Source organism: Protopterus annectens, chromosome 3.part1, assembly GCF_019279795.1.
Source record: "Protopterus annectens isolate FY-2018-M chromosome 3.part1, PAN1.0, whole genome shotgun sequence".
In the NCBI taxonomy this organism is placed as follows: Eukaryota; Metazoa; Chordata; order Ceratodontiformes; family Protopteridae; genus Protopterus; species Protopterus annectens.
The window spans coordinates 19,532,922-19,552,068 of NC_056732.1; the positions used below are offsets into that span (position 1 = coordinate 19,532,922).

General features: G+C 43.1%; 1 protein-coding gene across 3 annotated transcripts in view; it reads right to left on the reverse strand.

Moving 5' to 3' along the window:
- L3MBTL4 (L3MBTL histone methyl-lysine binding protein 4) overlaps window positions 1-19,147 on the reverse strand; it is a 2,903,854-nt gene that overhangs the window by 1,915,190 nt on the left and 969,517 nt on the right. For all 3 annotated transcript variants that reach the window (XM_044066510.1, XM_044066511.1, XM_044066512.1), the window contains one exon: window positions 12,157-12,245. In XM_044066510.1, the coding sequence (XP_043922445.1) occupies window positions 12,157-12,245 (89 nt within the window). The remainder of the gene's footprint in view (window positions 1-12,156; window positions 12,246-19,147) is intronic.

Here is a 19,147-nt window from a genome sequence, read left to right on the forward strand (position 1 = left end):
CCTGGTGGTGATCTTAGTAACTTACCAATATTAAACTTAATAACTGTACCACCATAAGTGATGTAGCAATCTACATCCCCCCTGGTGTTGATCTTAGTAACTTACCAATCTTAAACTTAACAACTGTACCACCATAAGTGATGTAGCAATCTACATCCCCCTGGTGGTGATCTTAGTAACTTACCAATATTAAACTTAACAACTGTACCACCATAAGTGGTGTAGCAATCTACATCCCCCTGGTGGTGATCTTAGTAACTTACCAATATTAAACTTAACAACTTTACCACCATAAGTGTTGTAGCAATCTACATCCCCCTGGTGGTGATCTTAGTAACTTACCAATATTAAACTTAACAACTGTACCACCATAAGTGATGTAGCAATCTACATCCCCCCTGGTGGTGATCTTAGTAACTTACCAATATTAAACTCAACAACTTTACCACCATAAGTGTTGTAGCAATCTACATCCCCCCTGGTGGTGATCTTAGTAACTTACCAATATTAAACTTAACAACTTTACCACCACAAGTGATGTAGCAATCTACATCCCCCCTGGTGGTGATCTTAGTAACTTACCAATATTAAACTTAACAACTGTACCACCATAAGTGTTGTAGCAATCTACATCCCCCCTGGTGGTGATCTTAGTAACTTACCAATATTAAACTTAACAACTGTACCACCATAAGTGTTGTAGCAATCTACATCCCCCCTGGTGGTGATCTTAGTAACTTACCAATATTAAACTTAACAACTTTACCACCATAAGTGTTGTAGCAATCTACATCCCCCCTGGTGGTGATCTTAGTAACTTACCAATATTAAACTTAACAACTGTACCACCGTAAGTGTTGTAGCAGTCTACATCCCCCTGGTGGTGATCTTAGTAACTTACCAATATTAAACTTAACAACTGTACCACCATAAGTGTTGTAGCAATCTACATCCCCCCTGGTGGTGATCTTAGTAACTTACCAATCTTAGTATACTGGAGAACATCCTACACCACCTCTCACAGACCATCCTTAATGAAACCATCATTCTAGGTGATGTAAACATAGATTGGCTTACAATTCAAACTCCCCAACCTACCTCTTGTATCAACCTACATTGATTTGAGCAACTAATCACTTCACCTACCCATATTAGCAAGTCACACCTGCCACAGTCTCTCCTGGACTGGATTTTGGTGTCTCATCCCCAAAATTACCACAACCCTCACAGTCTACCAAATCTCTTTAGTGACCACTACCCTATCATAGTAAATAGACACACTCCCCATTTCACCAGACCTTTCAAGTTTATCACCTCCCACAAACCCTCATCCTTTAGTCCAGACTCTTTCATAGACCAACTCTCTAATATTAACTGGTCCCATCTCACTGCACTCCCCTTAGATGAGGCTGTCCACTCTTTCAACTCTGCCTTTCTAAATATCCTCAGCTCCCTAGCTCCCCTCCGTACTATCAGAATTAAAGCAAACACCGCTCCTTGGCTGACCAGACATACTAGAGCCTTGATGAAAAGACGTGACAAGATATGGAAATTATGGACCAAAACAAAGACCTCTTCTCTCCTACAGACTTACAAAGAACTTAGAAATCAAATTAAAAAAAATATCAACAAAAACAGGATCAACTTCTATGCAAATCCTTCCACTACCCTAAAATCTGACCCTGAAAAATTCTGGAACTCATTCAATCATATACTGCATCCAGGAAACCCTTCCCCTCCCAACCCATGCCCAAATAAAACTTTTGAAGAAACTGCCAGTGAATTTAACAATCATTTTATTAATTCAATAACTACCATAATTAATGACCTCCTCACTAGTAAAAATACTAAAACCCCCACTTTCTTATCTTCCCCTCCTCCTCCTTCTAACCCTTCCTCTCTTACATCTGTCTCAACTAAATATATTAAATCTCTACTCTCTAAACTCAAACCCTGCTCCCCCTCAGCTGATAACCTACCCTCTTACTTCCTACATATAGCTGCTGAACTCCTAGCCTATCCAGTATCCATCCTGATCAACCAATCTATCTCTGAATCATACGTTCCATCAATATGGAAAACTTTCTACACATTACCCATACTTAAAGAGGTAATTGTTCTGATGTATCAAACTTCAGACCAGTTGCTATACTGTCTCCCCTCTCTAAGATTCTTGAGAAATGCATTCACAAGCAGATAATGCAATATCTTCTCCAACAGAACCTTCTAACACACACAACATGGATTTCATCCTAAACACAGCACTACAACTGCACTAATATCCTTCATTAATATTGTATCAATGGCCTGTGACAATAATAAACTAGTCTCATGTCTGTTCCTCGACCTGTCCAAAGGCTTTGACACTGTCTCCCATCCCCTCCTCCTAGACAAACTCTCTCACCTAAGATTCTCTCCTCCCACCATATCCTGGTTTTCCAGCTATCGCTCTAACCAACAATCTGTTAAATGGCACTCTGCTCTTTCTCCCCCCCAAGCATCCCAATGGGTGTCACCCAAGGATCCATACTGGGCCCACTGTTCTTCAATATTTTCACCAATCTACTTTACACTTCTTGTCCCAACTCCACACTTGTACAATATGCTGATGATTCTACAGTATCACCATTGCTGACAATCCATCTGACATCCACTCTACTACCCAAGTATCATTCAACACCATAGAGACATGGCTTTGTGATAACAAATTAATTCTCAACCCTAAGAAAACTAAGCTCCTACTCTTCCTCCCAAAAAACCTCAATAATCTTAAAACATTTTCCATCCTATCTAGCAATAACACTGTCATTACCCCTGACCCTGGCACTAAACTGCTAGGAGTCATAATAGATGATCAGCTTAAATTTGATCTCCAAATCACCACCTCTATCAAAAAGACTCACCATGAACTCGGACTCCTTTACCAAAACAAAAGACATTTAAATAACTCAGCCAGAATAACTCTCTCCCATGCATTTCGTCTTCCCACCCTCCTTTATAGCTCTCAATTAGACACAAATCTTAACACCACACTCATAACCAGACTTGAAACTACATATAATAAAGTTACCAGATTTGCTGCAAACCAAACCTACAAATCACACCATTGCCTATCTCTTAAACAGCTGCAGTGGCTTGAATTCCCTCATTTGCTGCTAATACAGCAACTGTTAATTATCCACTCCATCCTCTATCTACCATCTTTCTGCCCTAGCCTTCAATCAATTATAACTAAATATTCCCCAACCAGGACATTACATATCTCAGACCAAGACTCCCTACAGATCTATAAACCCAAAACCAAATCAGGGTGTTTACTTTATAACTATAACCCTGCAACAACTTGGAACCAACTTCCCCTAGAAATTAGGTCCCTTAACCAAACAAAACATTTCAAATTAGCCACTCGGGAATATCTAATAAATAAATGGTTCTGCCATTGTAGTCATCCTCCCTAAAACTACCTATCCCTAGCTTGTCTCGCATCCCTCCTTTCTCTTCCACTGTCTGTCTTAATATCCATCTACCTCTCTGTCTTGTTGCGTAACCTCTACATGACCTTACTACTCCATCTGTACCTCTACATTACCTTACTGCTCCATCTGTACCTCTACATTACCTTACTGCTCCATCTGAACCTCTACATCACCTTACTGCTCCATCTGTACCTCTACATTACCTTACTACTCCATCTGTACCTCTACATCACCTTATTGCTCCATCTGTGCCTATACTGTATATAACTACTTAGAAATAATGAACACTGTTTTCCCTACATTGGCAATGTACCTACGTTTTTGTTGTAAGAATTCTGACATTGTACTCTACTGCTTTTCTGTATGATTTGTTGTAAATGCTTTTTTCAGTTTGCTCTCTAACATTTGTACCCAACTGTTTTCTGTAAAATTTTTTGTAAAATGTTATTTCTCTAATTGTTTTAGCCAATGCAATTTTCTTGCTGACTTTATGTAAAATGTTAATACTGATTGAGGAGCTTTTCTCCTCGGGTCTCCACTGAAAATGAGCTAATGCTCAGCTGGACTAACCTGGCTAACAAATGTAAAATAAATAAATAAATAACTATTCTAATAGTTTTTTGCACTTTGAGAGTGCACCCCCTTTTAAACAAAAGAGGGCGGCTGTCAAAGGACAGTTTGTTAGAGCAGCCCGGATGGTGAGTATTTCTGAATCCTTTCTAGATGAGTGTGATGTGCTGAAGGGGATGTTCATCAAGAGAGGCTATCCAATAGGATTAATAGATGAAATTATGGTTGAGGTTAACAACAAACGTGAAAGAGGTTATTTTCGTCGCCTCATGTCTAAACCCCAGTCTATCGTTAATATGGATGTTGGTATTGTTAATACTACACCACAATATAATAGTTGCCCTAATGATGGTTTAGGGATGGATACCAATAATTATTTTCATTGTGCGTTTATTACAAGTCCATAGGTGTGTACTAGGCTAATGGCCCTGGCCCTGGAGCCTTTACAAGCCTAGCCCACAGAAGTCCCCTGGTATCGTGTCGCCCGACGTTAGTTCCCAGTGTCTCTATCAAGTAGAGGCACTGGAGTGATCCCCGGCGTGAACTTTCTATTACCCATCCACTCATCAAGATTTCTCTTGAAGAGGGACAGCGAGGTGCTCTGCTTGATATGTATAGGAAGTCTATTCCAGAGTATGGGCAGTCTCTAGATGATGAACCTGTCCCTCCAGCATGTTTTGTTGACTGTGGTAATGAGGTTGAGGTCTATGGAGCGTGTGGTGCGGAGGGATTGGGATTTCTTTAGAGGTAGCATTTCTAACAGAGCTGGGTCAGACATGGCTTTGTAAGTCAAGCAGAGATCACCTCCAAGTAGGTGATATGAGACAGAGAATAGTTGGAGTCTTTTGAGTCTGTCCGTGTAGGACATGTGTTTAATGCCTAGGATCCTCTTCATGAGGTACTTCTGTGGCCTCTCCAGCTGTCGCAGGTGTCTAGTGAGGTACATGCCAAATGGGGCATTATACTTGCTGAGTGGCCTAATGAGGGAAGAGTAGAGAGAGACTACCTCTTTCTTCCTGGATGCAAAACCCTTGGTAATGAGATGTGCCACACAGAAGGACTTTCTGACCACAGTGGCAATGTGGTGGTCGAAGGAGAGGTTGCTGTCAACCTTTGTCCCCAAATCTCTTATAACGCCTTCAATGTTCAGTGGGCTCCCATCAATGTGATAATTAGTGGGAACTGAGTTTTTACCAAAGGGGATGACTATGCATTTTTTGGCGGTAAGCTTAAGGCCATGGTTTTGACACCAGTCATTGGTCTCTGAGGCCTTTCTGTAGGATGTCTGCATCACTAGGGGAGTTAATAATGGCTGCCAGCTTGCAGTCATCTGCAAACTTGGTCAGCCAGCGTCCCTTTGTGTTGGCCTGGACTTCTGAAAAGTAGATACCGAACAGGAGAAAACCCAGGACCGATCCCTGTGGCACTCCACTCGTGACTGGTCAGTCTGACTTGGAGTTCGCTACTTTCACCCTGCGTGTTCTATCTGTGAGCCAATTTGCAACCCACCTAGTGATATAGGTGCTGATGCCTAGTGTGGTGAGTTTATCAATAATTCCCGAGTGAAGAATGGTATCAAAGGCCTTGGTCAGATCGAAGTAGGCTGTATGCACTGCCTTACCTTCATCCACAGCCCTGGTGATAGACTCAAAGAAGTCAACCAGGTTGAGCAGGCATGATCTCCCTTCCACAAAGCCAAACTGAGTGGGGTCAGAGTTTCGAGATTTCCTATATCTTTGTTAATAATGTCCATGATGATTGCGCTCCACAGCTTTACTCGTCAGGCTAATGGGTGATAATTCCCAGGGTCTGTAGTCACTCCCCCTTTATGGAGAGGGATGACTGTAGCAGTACACCATTCAGTAGGGACAAAGTCTGAGGTGAGGCTGTAATTGAACAGACTGCTGATATTTTGTATAAAAGTGGGTAATTCTGTCAAGTGATAAAGATATTAAGGACTTTGTGGGTGATAAACCAAATATTGCGTATCTGAAAGGAAACAACTTGAAAAATATTCTAGAATTTAGTGAGAGAGGTCAACAACCGGGGTTGATGAGAAAGTGTGGAGCTTGTGCTTACTGCCCCTATATTTTAGAGGGAAACTGTGTGAGGATTAATAAAATGGGGATTAAATTAAATAAATAATATTTTTGTTACACTGAGAGGGTGACTTATTGTGCATTACGCTCAGATTGCCCCTGCTTTTATATAGTCAAGACCGAAAGGAAATTTAAAAATAGGGTGTATAAACATCTTAGGGACATTAAAATAAGGAAAGAAACGAACGCTTTGGCTAAACATTGTATAAAAAAACCTGGGTGCTCTTTTAGATTTATTGTGATGGATTCTCTAGATTTGGATATTAGAGGGGGGCAGTTGGCACTTCTGTTGGAAAAGAAGGAACTGCTATGGCAGTTACATATAAATGCAGCACAATGGTGTGGTTTAAATGATCTTTCTATCTCTTGTTTGTTAAAACTAAAAACTTTTGAGAGATTGTGTGTGTGTGTGTGTGTGTGTGTGTGTGTGTGTGTGTGTGTGTGTGTGTGTAATGTACATATTTTTTAGTCTCTATTTTTCTTGTATATTAGCTTATACGTTTATATTTATACTTATATATATATATATATAGATACATACATATTTTAGGAGTTTATACATATAGATACATACATATTTTAGGAGTTTGTAGAGCATGTTTTTTAGTATTTTAGATGTAATGTGTTTAATTGTGGTTTTATTCAGTAATGTCCCTTTAAGGAAATTAATTTGCTTGTGACAGGTTGAGTTTAGGGGGGTGTGTCCTTTTAGAAAATGTTTTAAGGATTGCTTTTGTTGATGATATGTATCCAAAGAAGTCTCTGAATTAGCAAAGACAAAAGCGCTTACCATATTTGTGGTCTTTTATGTGCTTATTAAAACTATACTTGGTGAATTAGTGTCTCTCACCTGCTCTTCCTGCCGGATTACCTGATTTTACCTGTTTTCTTTTTTTTGGTCCATTGTTCTATCCAAGGATGATAAATAAGCAGGGCGGGAGTTCAAGAGAGAGGAGACAGTGGGATTTTGGATGCAGATCCTTAAGGAGAATAATAATCATACAAAATATTACATTCATAAAGTTGCAGACAGTATTCTAAGAACTACCAAGAACTAAGGCAGCATTGGAATGGGGAAATATGACTTTTCCTATCCTATCAGGATGACTGCCAGCAGGGGTACATTAAATAGGTAAGAGGAGGCTGGAATTTACTGGAAAAAACTGACAAAGACACCAAGGTAATGGGAGCAAATAACTAGAGATGTGAAGGTAATACAGTGGGATGAGGCCAAGAAGAAGTTTGGACTGCTGGTTAGAGACTGCCTTCCCTACCAGGGATTGATGTCAGAGTACATACAAGAAGAAGTTTGGACTGCTGGTTAGAGACTGCCTTCCCTACCAGGGATTGATGTCAGAGTACAGACAAGAAGAAGTTTGGATTGCTGGTTAGAGACTGCCTTCCCTACCAGGGATTGATGTCAGAGTACAGACAAAAAGGAAGGGATAGGGAGTCCTAAGTGAAAGACATGTTCTCGCATTTTTAAGTCAAATCTAGAACAGAATCTGATGTTTAAAAAGGGCTAATTAGTAAGGCATATACAATACTGCAAGATAACTATACAAATCAATTAGAGGAGGTTGGAAAAGATTGCTTTTCCAGTCCAGGGAACAATGGCAGAACAAATAGGTTCATAGGTAGGTACTAGGCTATTGGCCCTAGGGCCTATACTATGGCTCCCAAGTATGCAACAAAGTCCAGAAGGTTTAGGATTCTTGTTTGGAAATGTTTACATACATATTTTTATATACAGAACAGACATCAAATAATTTTCCCTCAGGTAGATAACAAATGCTGGAGGTGAAATGAGGAAAAGCAGGTAACGGAAAATATTTTCTCAGAGTGTAATGGCAGAGTTTAAAAATTACCTAATACTATGTCAGCAACAGTGGGGGAGTAAATGGCTTTAACCAGTGCTTTTTTTGTAAACAAACAGGTGGTGGTACACATATATTGCATTTGGGTCAACCCCCCCCCCCCTTAGCCCCCCTTCCCCCACGCAGCCATTCCAGTGTCCCATAATTTGGTTATTTCTCCCCAATTGCCATAAGCACTGTTCAAAGCTCTCAGTGTGCATAGTGCTTTCTGCTTTACTTCTACAATGATTACAGATATTTGGATTTAATTTAAAACTTTTATTTTAAATTGTCCAGCACAAACAATGATAGACGTTTGCTTAACAAAGCAATACAGTCTCACAATGAAAACAGACAGCATTAAAACTTCTGTGACTTTGAACCTCACATTTATTGAAACAGCATTGAAACCCACATTCAAAGAAAATGCATCTGGCCAGTGGCAGATTAAGTTTACCTATGGGCTGTTTTCAAATCATAGACCCCTTGCACACATTTTTAGGACCATGCAACATTTCTTTGATTCACCTTCCTGATTGTATTAAATTATAATATATAATAATTAAATTGTATCCCTGGTATAATACACCAATTGTTAGAGCGTGTTTTAAATTTATAGCCAGTAAGCAAAGAAACAAAACATATGAACCAATAATGCCAAAACTGCCCAATTCAGAACATTTCAACCATAAAAGGCCACTCAAACTTCAGTCATTACAACCCAACAACATCAGTAAATATGCACAGTCTCTGCAGAAGTAAAACTCATCTGAATAACTCCACATTAAAGAGATCTGACTGACTAATGAAAAGGGTGCTGCTAGCAAAAAACTTAAAAGTATTTCATCTACAAATTCACTCACTGCCTGCTGCCCTTGAAGAATAAATTGCTTATGTTACATTAAAAATGATAAGCTGGTAATATTGCAATAGGGAATGGATGGCAAACTAAAACAGGTTCATGGTTACTAGGCATCTTATCCAAAGGAGGACATACTCAGGACTGCAAGCACCCCACCCTCTTAAAATCCAACACAGCATCAGCAATCCATCTACATGCTGTAGGAATAAAACCCACAGCCTTCTGCATCAAAACAAAAGTATGCTACTGACTGTGTTACTAAAAATGCTTTAAAACTCAAAACACACAACAGTGATACCATTTGCTAATCAAAACAGTTGCATATTTTGGGTAGAGGATTCAGGCTCTTGTTTCTTGTAGCTAAGGTACAGGGCTTGAGCCTAACCAAATTACTAACCACCTGCTAACCCTAACTAGGGCATTTCACTGTCTCACACGCACACACACCTAAACTTTTTAATGCAGGAAATCTGGACAAAGTCTAAAATAAATAGGAACAGATTATATTTCTCTCATGAACTTAGAAAATTGCTAGAATAACAGGATTTGTGTTAGTATGCATTTTTCTAAAGGATATGAAGTCTAAACCTTAAATATCTGTCATTATTTAGCAACTTCAATCTTTTTATGAGGAAAAAACAAAAATATGGGGCAAAAATCTGGACATTCTGCAAAAACCTGGGCAGCTGATGTATATGCTACCTATCTCTTACACACACACAAACACATATATACCATACCTCTCAAACTCTTAGCACAAGTAGTCTGGGCAAAGCCTGTCATAATGGGGGGGGGGGGGGGGGCAGACAAAGACCCAAAACTAGGGACACATTTTAAATATTGCTCTTATAAATTCAGAAAGTTGCTGGAATAACAGGATTTGTGTTAGAATGCATTTCTAAAAGATGTGAAGTCTGAAACTAAACTCAAATGCATGACATTAGTTTGTAACTTTAATCCTTAGATCATCCCAGTGATTTTAATTTTTAGGAGGAACAAAACAAAAATAAAAGGCAAAAAGCTGGACATTCTGTGAAAATCTATACAGTTGAGAAGCATTACACATACAGACACCCCTACTTCCCTCTTAGAACCTCCCCCATACCTCTCAACCTTTTAGAGCAATAAATCTGGGCAAAGACACAGATAATGGGGGGGGGGGACAAACATCCAAAAATAGGGACACCTTTTAAATATTGCTCTTACAAACGTAGAAAGTTGATAAAAAAACAAATTTTGCATTAATATGACTTTCTGAAGGATATGAAGTCTAAAGATCAAATGTCTGCCATTATTTGCTGTCTTAATCCTCAGTGATTTGACAGAGATTGCCAGAAAAACACAATTTTATGAGAAACAGACCATGGATGTGAGACTAAAATCTTGACATTCTGCGAAAATCTGGACATTTCAGTCTCTCACACACAAACACACACACAGACCTACCTACCTTTTATACACACACAGACCTACCCACTTCTTATACATACACACACACACACACACCTGCTTACCTATTTCGTGCACACACGTACACACACACTCCTCTTAAAAACACACATGCACACCTACCACTCACTTGTCCGGTTGCAGTCCACAGTCCAAACGTCTTCAGGAATTCAAATTCCACGTACGCAGACCAGGAAGATGTAAACGATCATCCTTACAGAAGAACAACCTTAAAAAATAACTTTTTTTTTTAAGAAACAGGGCAGAAGAGGTGCGGTATGCCGTACCGGCCCAAAAAAGCCCTGGCTTTAACTAAGGAAATGATTAATTTGAGCTGGGGCGTATGATACGAATAGTCTAGAGATATTAAGGCCTTATTGAGTTTACTTGTATTGGCTGACAAAAAAGCTTAACTACTAAAAATGGAAATCAAAATCTAAACCAACTGTATACGACGTATTGACTATTGTAAAAGAGGTGAACTGGAAATTAAATATTTGAAAAAAGGACAGGAGCAAATTACATAGGAATAAATGGAATTTGTGAGAGCAATACATGCAGACCAATGTTCAGGAGGAGTAAGGTTTAAGGGACGGCAGGAACTGAGCAATGTAGGTAATGTTGGACTGCATGAAAGTTATAAAGAAAAAAACATATCCATAATGCGTAATGTAAGTAAATGAAAAACATGTTAATATGGTTTGTTTCCTTTTCTATTGATGTGCATGTGCCAATGTCTTCAGTGATAATTTAATAAAGGTGTTAAAAAACAGAACAAGTGAAAAACAGGAGGGGGACACAATAAAAATATTTTTTTCACAGAAACAGAATATCTCTCACAGAACTCCACACATTATAAATAAGACTGTGGAAGGTTTTCACAGAAACAGAATGTCTCTCACAGAACTCCACATATTATAAATAAGACTGTGGAAGGTTTTCACAGAACAGAATATCTCTCACAGAACTCCACATATTATAAATAAGACTGTGGAAGGTTTTCACAGAAACAGAATGTCTCTCACAGAACTCCACAAAAATAAGACTGTGGAAGATTTTCACAGAAACAGAATGTCTCTCACAGAACTCCACACATTATAAATAAGACTGTGGAAGGTTTTCCCCAAAGGGAACTTAACTTCCCAGAAACGGAATGACCATTAGCTGACTGCAATCCTCTGAAACCCGTAAGAGGAGCACAACTCTGTGAGGGGCAAGAAAATACTGAAGCTTTTGGTAGCCAGACGGCTGGTTCCCCCCGTTGAGCTGATACAACCAGCAGCCTGCGGCTTGTGCGGAGGGAGCCCAAGTTTTGAAAGACTGGCTAATTGGGGCTGGCTGTTGCATTGTAAATGAGATACCACCCATATAGCTAAGGTGAGTGCAGCAGTGATTTATGAATGAACATCTGCTTCAGACACATCACTAACTTCCTGTATTTACACAAAATTGTAATGCTGCAAATGTTGTTGTCACTTTCGGCTTTTCCCGATTTGGGGTTGCCACAGCAGAACTCCGGTCCGCTAATGATTGGCAGTAGATTTCTACGTGCCGAGTTGCCGGCCCTGACGCACAACCTTCAACGAAGGTACGCCCATTCACGCATGTCTCCACACAAAACACGCTCTAGCTGAGAATCAAACAGGACAACGTCTTACTGTGAGGCGACAACACTACCGCAGCACCACCACCGCAGCATAACAGTCATCAGCTGACATCCATGTACCATGTACTACAAGGAATGCGTACAGTCATAAATGAAAACAGGTAAGTAAAGCAGACTGTAAAACATAAAAAAGGCAATAATAAATGGCTGCAGGTGATATGACAGCACGCTCAGATACCTTTGTAAACAGTTTGATTGGTGCTGCTACGGCTCCTTTTTCTTCCAGGTACTGATTCCAGTTCCATAATTTGTTCCCATTCAACGGCACTTAAAAAAAAAAAAAACAGAAGCAACCTGTTACTTGGAATTAAAGAGACTCTGCTACTCACTATATCTAAAAATAAAAAAAGTGAGTGAATACTAGGTTTCTGCCTGGCTCCAAAGCACAGCATAATTAACCAATTTACATGCTTCATGCTCTTGGTGACATTGCCTTTTGGGATTTTACAGCACTGCTCATCAGTATTTTAGAGTAGCATATCTCTATAAGTAACTAAGCATTCCCAAACACACAGATACATTGATTAACATGAAAACTGTTATCAGAAAAGTAGCAGTACACTGAGCATTTCCAAACATATCTCTGGGATGTGGGACAGTGGATGCCCTGCAGCACACTGAGCATTTCCAAACATATCTCTGGGATGTGGGACAGGGGATGCCCTGCAGCACACGGAGCATTTCCAAACATATCTCTGGGATGTGGGACAGGGGATGCCCTGCAGCACACGGAGCATTTCCAAACATATCTCTGGGATGTGGGATAGGGGATGCCCTGCAGCACACGGAGCATTTCCAAACATACCTCTGGGATGTGGGCACACGGAGCATTTCCAAACATATCTCTGGGATGTGGGGCAGAGGACGCCCTGCAGCACACGGAGCATTTCCAAACATGTCCCTGGGATGTGGGGCAGGGGACGCCCTGCAGCACACGGAGCATTTCCAAACATGTCCCTGGGATGTGGGGCAGGGGACGCCCTGCAGCACACGGAGCATTTCCAAACATATCTCTGGGATGTGGGGCAGGGGACGCCCTGCAGCACACGGAGCATTTCCAAACATATCTCTGGGATGTGGGGCAGGGGACGCCCTGCAGCACACGGAGCATTTCCAAACATATCTCTGGGATGTGGGGCAGGGGACGCCCTGCAGCACACGGAGCATTTCCAAACATATCTCTGGGATGTGGGGCAGGGGACGCCCTGCAGCACACGGAGCACTTCCAAACATATCTCTGGGATGTGGGACAGGGGACGCCCTGCAGCACACGGAGCACTTCCAAACATATCTCTGGGATGTGGGACAGGGGACGCCCTGCAGCACACGGAGCACTTCCAAACATATCTCCGGGATGTGGGACAGGGGACGCCCTGCAGCACAAGGAGCACTTCCAAACATATCTCCGGGATGTGGGACAGGGGACGCCCTGCAGCACACGGAGCACTTCCAAACATATCTCCGGGATGTGGGACAGGGGACGCCCTGCAGCACAAGGAGCACTTCCAAACATATCTCTGGGATGTGGGACAGGGGACGCCCTGCAGCACAAGGAGCACTTCCAAACATATCTCCGGGATGTGGGACAGGGGACGCCCTGCAGCACACGGAGCACTTCCAAACATATCTCCGGGATGTGGGACAGGGGACGCCCTGCAGCACACAGAGCACTTCCAAACATTTCTCTGGAATGTGGGACAGGGGATGCCCTGCAGCACAAGGAGCACTTCCAAACATATCTCTGGGATGTGGGACAGGGGATGCCCTGCAGCACACTCAGCATTTACAAACATATCTCCGGGATGTGGGACAGGGGATGCCCTGCAGCACACTCAGCATTTACAAACATATCTCTGGGATGTGGGACAGGGGATGCCCTGCAGCACACGGAGCATTTACAAACATATCTCTGGGATGTGGGACAGCGGATGCCCTGCAGCACACTGAGCATTTCCAAACATGTCTCTGGGATGTGGGACAGGGGATGCCCTGCAGCACACTGAGCATTTCCAAACATGTCTCTGGGATGTGGGACAAGGGATGCACTGCAGCACACTGAGCATTTCCAAACATGTCTCTGGGATGTGGGACAGCGGATGCCCTGCAGCACACTGAGCATTTCCAAACATGTCTCTGGGATGTGGGGCAACGGATGCCCTGCAGCACACTGAGCATTTTCAAACATGTCTCTGGGATGTGGGGCAGGGGATGCCCTGCAGCACACTGAGCATTTCCAAACATATCTCTGGGATGTGGGACAGCTGATGCCCTGCAGCACACTGAGCATTTCCAAACATGTCTCTGGGATGTGGGACAGCGGATGCCCTGCAGCACACTGAGCATTTCCAAACATGTCTCTGGGATGTGGGACAGCGGATGCCCTGCAGCACACTGAGCATTTCCAAACATGTCTCTGGGATGTGGGACAGCGGATGCCCTGCAGCACACTGAGCATTTCCAAACATGTCTCTGGGATGTGGGACAGCGGATGCCCTGCAGCACACTGAGCATTTCCAAACATGTCTCTGGGATGTGGGACAAGGGATGCCCTGCAGCACACTGAGCATTTCCAAACATGTCTCTGGGATGTGGGACAGCGGATGCCCTGCAGCACACTGAGCATTTCCAAACATTTCTCTGGGATGTGGGACAGGGGATGCCCTGCAGCACACTGAGCATTTCCAAACATGTCTCTGGGATGTGGGACAGGGGATGCCCTGCAGCACACTGAGCGTTTCCAAACATGTCTGTGGGATGTGGGACAAGGGATGCCCTGCAGCACACTGAGCATTTCCAAACATATCTCTGGGATGTGGGACAGCGGATACCCTGCAGCACACTGAGCATTTCCAAACACTTCTCTGGGATGTGGGACAGCGGATGCCCTGCAGCACACTGAGCATTTCCAAACACTTCTCTGGAATGTGGGACAGCGGATGCCCTGCAACACACTGAGCATTTCCAAACATGTCTCTGGGATGTGGGGCAGGGGATGCCCTGCAGCACACTGAGCATTTCCAAACATGTCTCTGGGATGTGGGGCAGGGGATGCCCTGCAGCACACTGAGCATTTCCAAACATGTCTCTGGGATGTGGGACAGCGGATGCCCTGCAGCACACTGAGCATTTCCAAACATGTCTCTGGGATGTGGGACAGCGGATGCCCTGCAGCACACTGAGCATTTCCAAACATGTCTCTGGGATGTGGGACAGCGGATGCCCTGCAGCACACTGAGCATTTCCAAACATGTCTCTGGGATGTGGGACAGCGGATGCCCTGCAGCACACTGAGCATTTCCAAACATGTCTCTGGGATGTGGGACAGCGGATGCCCTGCAGCACACTGAGCATTTCCAAACATGTCTCTGGGATGTGGGACAGCGGATGCCCTGCAGCACAGTGAGCATTTCCAAACATGTCTCTGGTATGTGGGACAGCGGATGCCCTGCAGCACACTGAGCATTTCCAAACATGTCTCTGGGATGTGGGACAGCGGATGCCCTGCAGCACACTGAGCATTTCCAAACATGTCTCTGGGATGTGGGACAGCGGATGCCCTGCAGCACACTGAGCATTTCCAAACATGTCTCTGGGATGTGGGACAGGGGATGCCCTGCAGCACACTGAGCATTTCCAAACATGTCTCTGGGATGTGGGACAAGGGATGCCCTGCAGCACACTGAGCATTTACAAACATGTCTCTGGGATTTGGGACAGCGGATGCCCTGCAGCACACTGAGCATTTCCAAACATGTCTCTGGGATGTGGGACAGGGGATGCCCTGCAGCACACTGAGCATTTCCAAACATGTCTCTGGGATGTGGGACAGGGGATGCCCTACAGCACACTGAGCATTTCCAAACATGTCTCTGGGATGTGGGACAAGGGATGCCCTGCAGCACACTGAGCATTTCCACACATGTCTCTGGGATGTGGGACAGGGGATGCCCTGCAGCACACTGAGCATTTCCACACATGTCTCTGGGATGTGGGACAGGGGATGCCCTGCAGCACACTGAGCATTTCCACACATGTCTCTGGGATGTGGGACAGGGGATGCCCTGCAGCACACTGAGTATTTCCACACATATCTCTGGGATGTGGGACAGGGGTTGCCCTGCAGCACACTGAGCATTTCCACACATATCTCTGGGATGTGGGACAGGGGTTGCCCTGCAGCACACTGAGCATTTCCACACATATCTCTGGGATGTGGGACAGGGGTTGCCCTGCAGCACACTGAGCATTTCCAAACATGTCTCTGGGATGTGGGACAGGGGATGCCCTGCAGCACACTGAGCATTTCCAAACATGTCTCTGGGATGTGGGACAAGGGATGCCCTGCAGCACACTGAGCATTTCCAAACATGTCACTGGGATGTGGGACAGGGGATGCCCTACAGCACACTGAGCATTTCCAAACATGTCTCTGGGATGTGGGACAAGGGATGCCCTGCAGCACACTGAGCATTTCCACACATGTCTCTGGGATGTGGGACAGGGGATGCCCTGCAGCACACTGAGCATTTCCACACATGTCTCTGGGATGTGGGACAGGGGATGCCCTGCAGCACACTGAGCATTTCCACACATGTCTCTGGGATGTGGGACAGGGGATGCCCTGCAGCACACTGAGCATTTCCACACATATCTCTGGGATGTGGGACAGGGGTTGCCCTGCAGCACACTGAGCATTTCCACACATATCTCTGGGATGTGGGACAGGGGTTGCCCTGCAGCACACTGAGCATTTCCACACATATCTCTGGGATGTGGGACAGGGGTTGCCCTGCAGCACACTGAGCATTTCCACACATATCTCTGGGATGTGGGACAGGGGTTGCCCTGCAGCACACTGAGCATTTCCAAACATATCTCTGGGATGTGGGACAGGGGATGCCCTGCAGCACACTGAGCATTTCCAAACATATCTCTGGGATGTGGGACAGGGGATGCCCTGCAGCAAACTGAGCATTTCCAAACATATCTCTGAGATGTGGGACAGGGATGCCTTGCAGCACACTGAGCATTTCCAAACATACCTCTAGGATGTCGGACAGGTGATGCCCTACCCATAGCAAATACAGCTGCAGAGAATATGCATTTTTACATTCGGCATTACGCTCTTCAAATGTTTTCTCCATCAGACCATACAATGAAGACAATCCTGTACTTGTGCAATAACCCATGAATGGGTGTGGGTATATGAGGATTTACCCACAGATGGCGTGGTTTGATCACAAAGGCAAAGCCCAAATGATTAAACAAAAACCAACCATGGGTAAACTCTCCTATACCCACACCCACTCGTGGGTTACTGCTATTCCACAATAACATTTTAGAAAGAAGTTGTTTACTTTTCCTAAATAATGCCATACTGTTCCCCCACATTGTTTCCTGTTCTTCCACGCTTGTTGATGTACCGCACACGCACATGGGACTTTAGTTCCCATGCTGCACAGTACATCAGTGCTGTTCAATAGAACCAATGGAGAAAAAAGAATATCCATTGCTTATTTATAGAAGGCAAAAATATGCACATTCTCAAAAAACCCAGACAGTTCAGAGCTACAAAAATCTGCTGAGAAATCACATAAATCCAAGGAAAATCACATACATTTCTGTTTCTTTAGTTTTGCAAAACATATCTGATTTTTCTTGTATTTGGACTGCCCTCCATACATACATCTCAAACTCTTACTTCAAAAAATCTGGAAAAAACGTAATAACTAAGGAAAAAGCCCCCCCCCCCTCCAAATAGTGAAAAATTGTAAATGTTTCTCTTATAAACTTAGAAAGCTCATAGAATAACATGATTTGTGTTAGCATGCATTGTCTGAAGGATATGAAGTCTGAAACTCAAATGTGTGTCATTATTTAGTGACTTTTTAGTGACTTCAACCCATAGTGAGTTGCAACAAAACCACAAATTGTATGAACAGACCAAAAACATGTGGCAAAAATCTGACCATTCAGTGACAATTAGGGCAGGTAACAGGTTTGCCTCTGTAACATGTAACAGAAATGTCTGGCCGCTCAGCGGTACTTTAGCAGTCGGACTTTTTTCTATTGGTATTTGCTCAATTTACAACTAGCATCCTTGTTGGTCTGTGCAATCAGTGTGCATGCTTTTGAATAACAATGACATATCATTGAATAATATGCATCATACCACTATCAAGACTCACAGAGAAACTATACGTTTCCCCAGTTGTCTTTAATATATGCTTCTGCAAATGAGTCCTTCTCAAAGGAATTTCTGTAAAAGTGTAATTCAAACTTTTCTGTAAGATCCTGTAGGAAAACTGTGCTACAGACCATCTTTATGTACAAGCTGAAAGGAAAACATCTGAAGACAGGAATGTTGACATCTTGATGCTACGTCTTCCTTTCTACCTCTAAAGGAAGCATGACTACAGAGGATACCCACTCCCACACCTCCCACACTTCCTCCACACAGTAACAGAAATCATCTTGTGGCTCAAGCTCAAACTGAACTTTACAAATCCCCCTAAACCCAGTACTGCTGATATCAAAAATTAAATCAAACACTGGCAAAAAGACCCAGTAGTTGGAACATAAACAGTACAACAAAGTACAGTATGAACATAAAATGGGTAAAAAATTGGGATAGTGTAACCCATTTCATATCAGGCAGATTTGCAAATTCATGAAAAAAGTTCCAAGAAGGGAAAACCGGAAGAATTAAGAGTAGTACAATGAAAAGGAAGGATTTGGAAAATCAGTTTCAAGAGGTGGGAAGTCATTAGGAAAAGGCTGACTGACTAACAGATGGAAAAGAAATGGTATGAACATTTCTGCAATAGAAGCATCAACAAACACTGGACAAAAGAGACAGAGAGAAAACGTTGTGACGAAAAAGGAAGCAGCTGAGACCGCCGTGCTAATATACTGGTAGCTATACTCACAAAAGAAGAATAAAGAACCATAACTGAATGGATATGTGGGAGCTGAATGGGCCTCAGGAGCTAGAAGCAAAGCAAAAACAGACACTGAAGTGGACTGGCAATCTGCTAAACATTCTGCAGCAACTAATAAAGAGGACGTCTACCCAACAAAACCTGAACAGCTACAGTTCATTGAATAATGTAGAGATTCATTGTAATCTGTGTCTTCAGTGACTGATTTTTCTAGAGAATCTAGGTGCT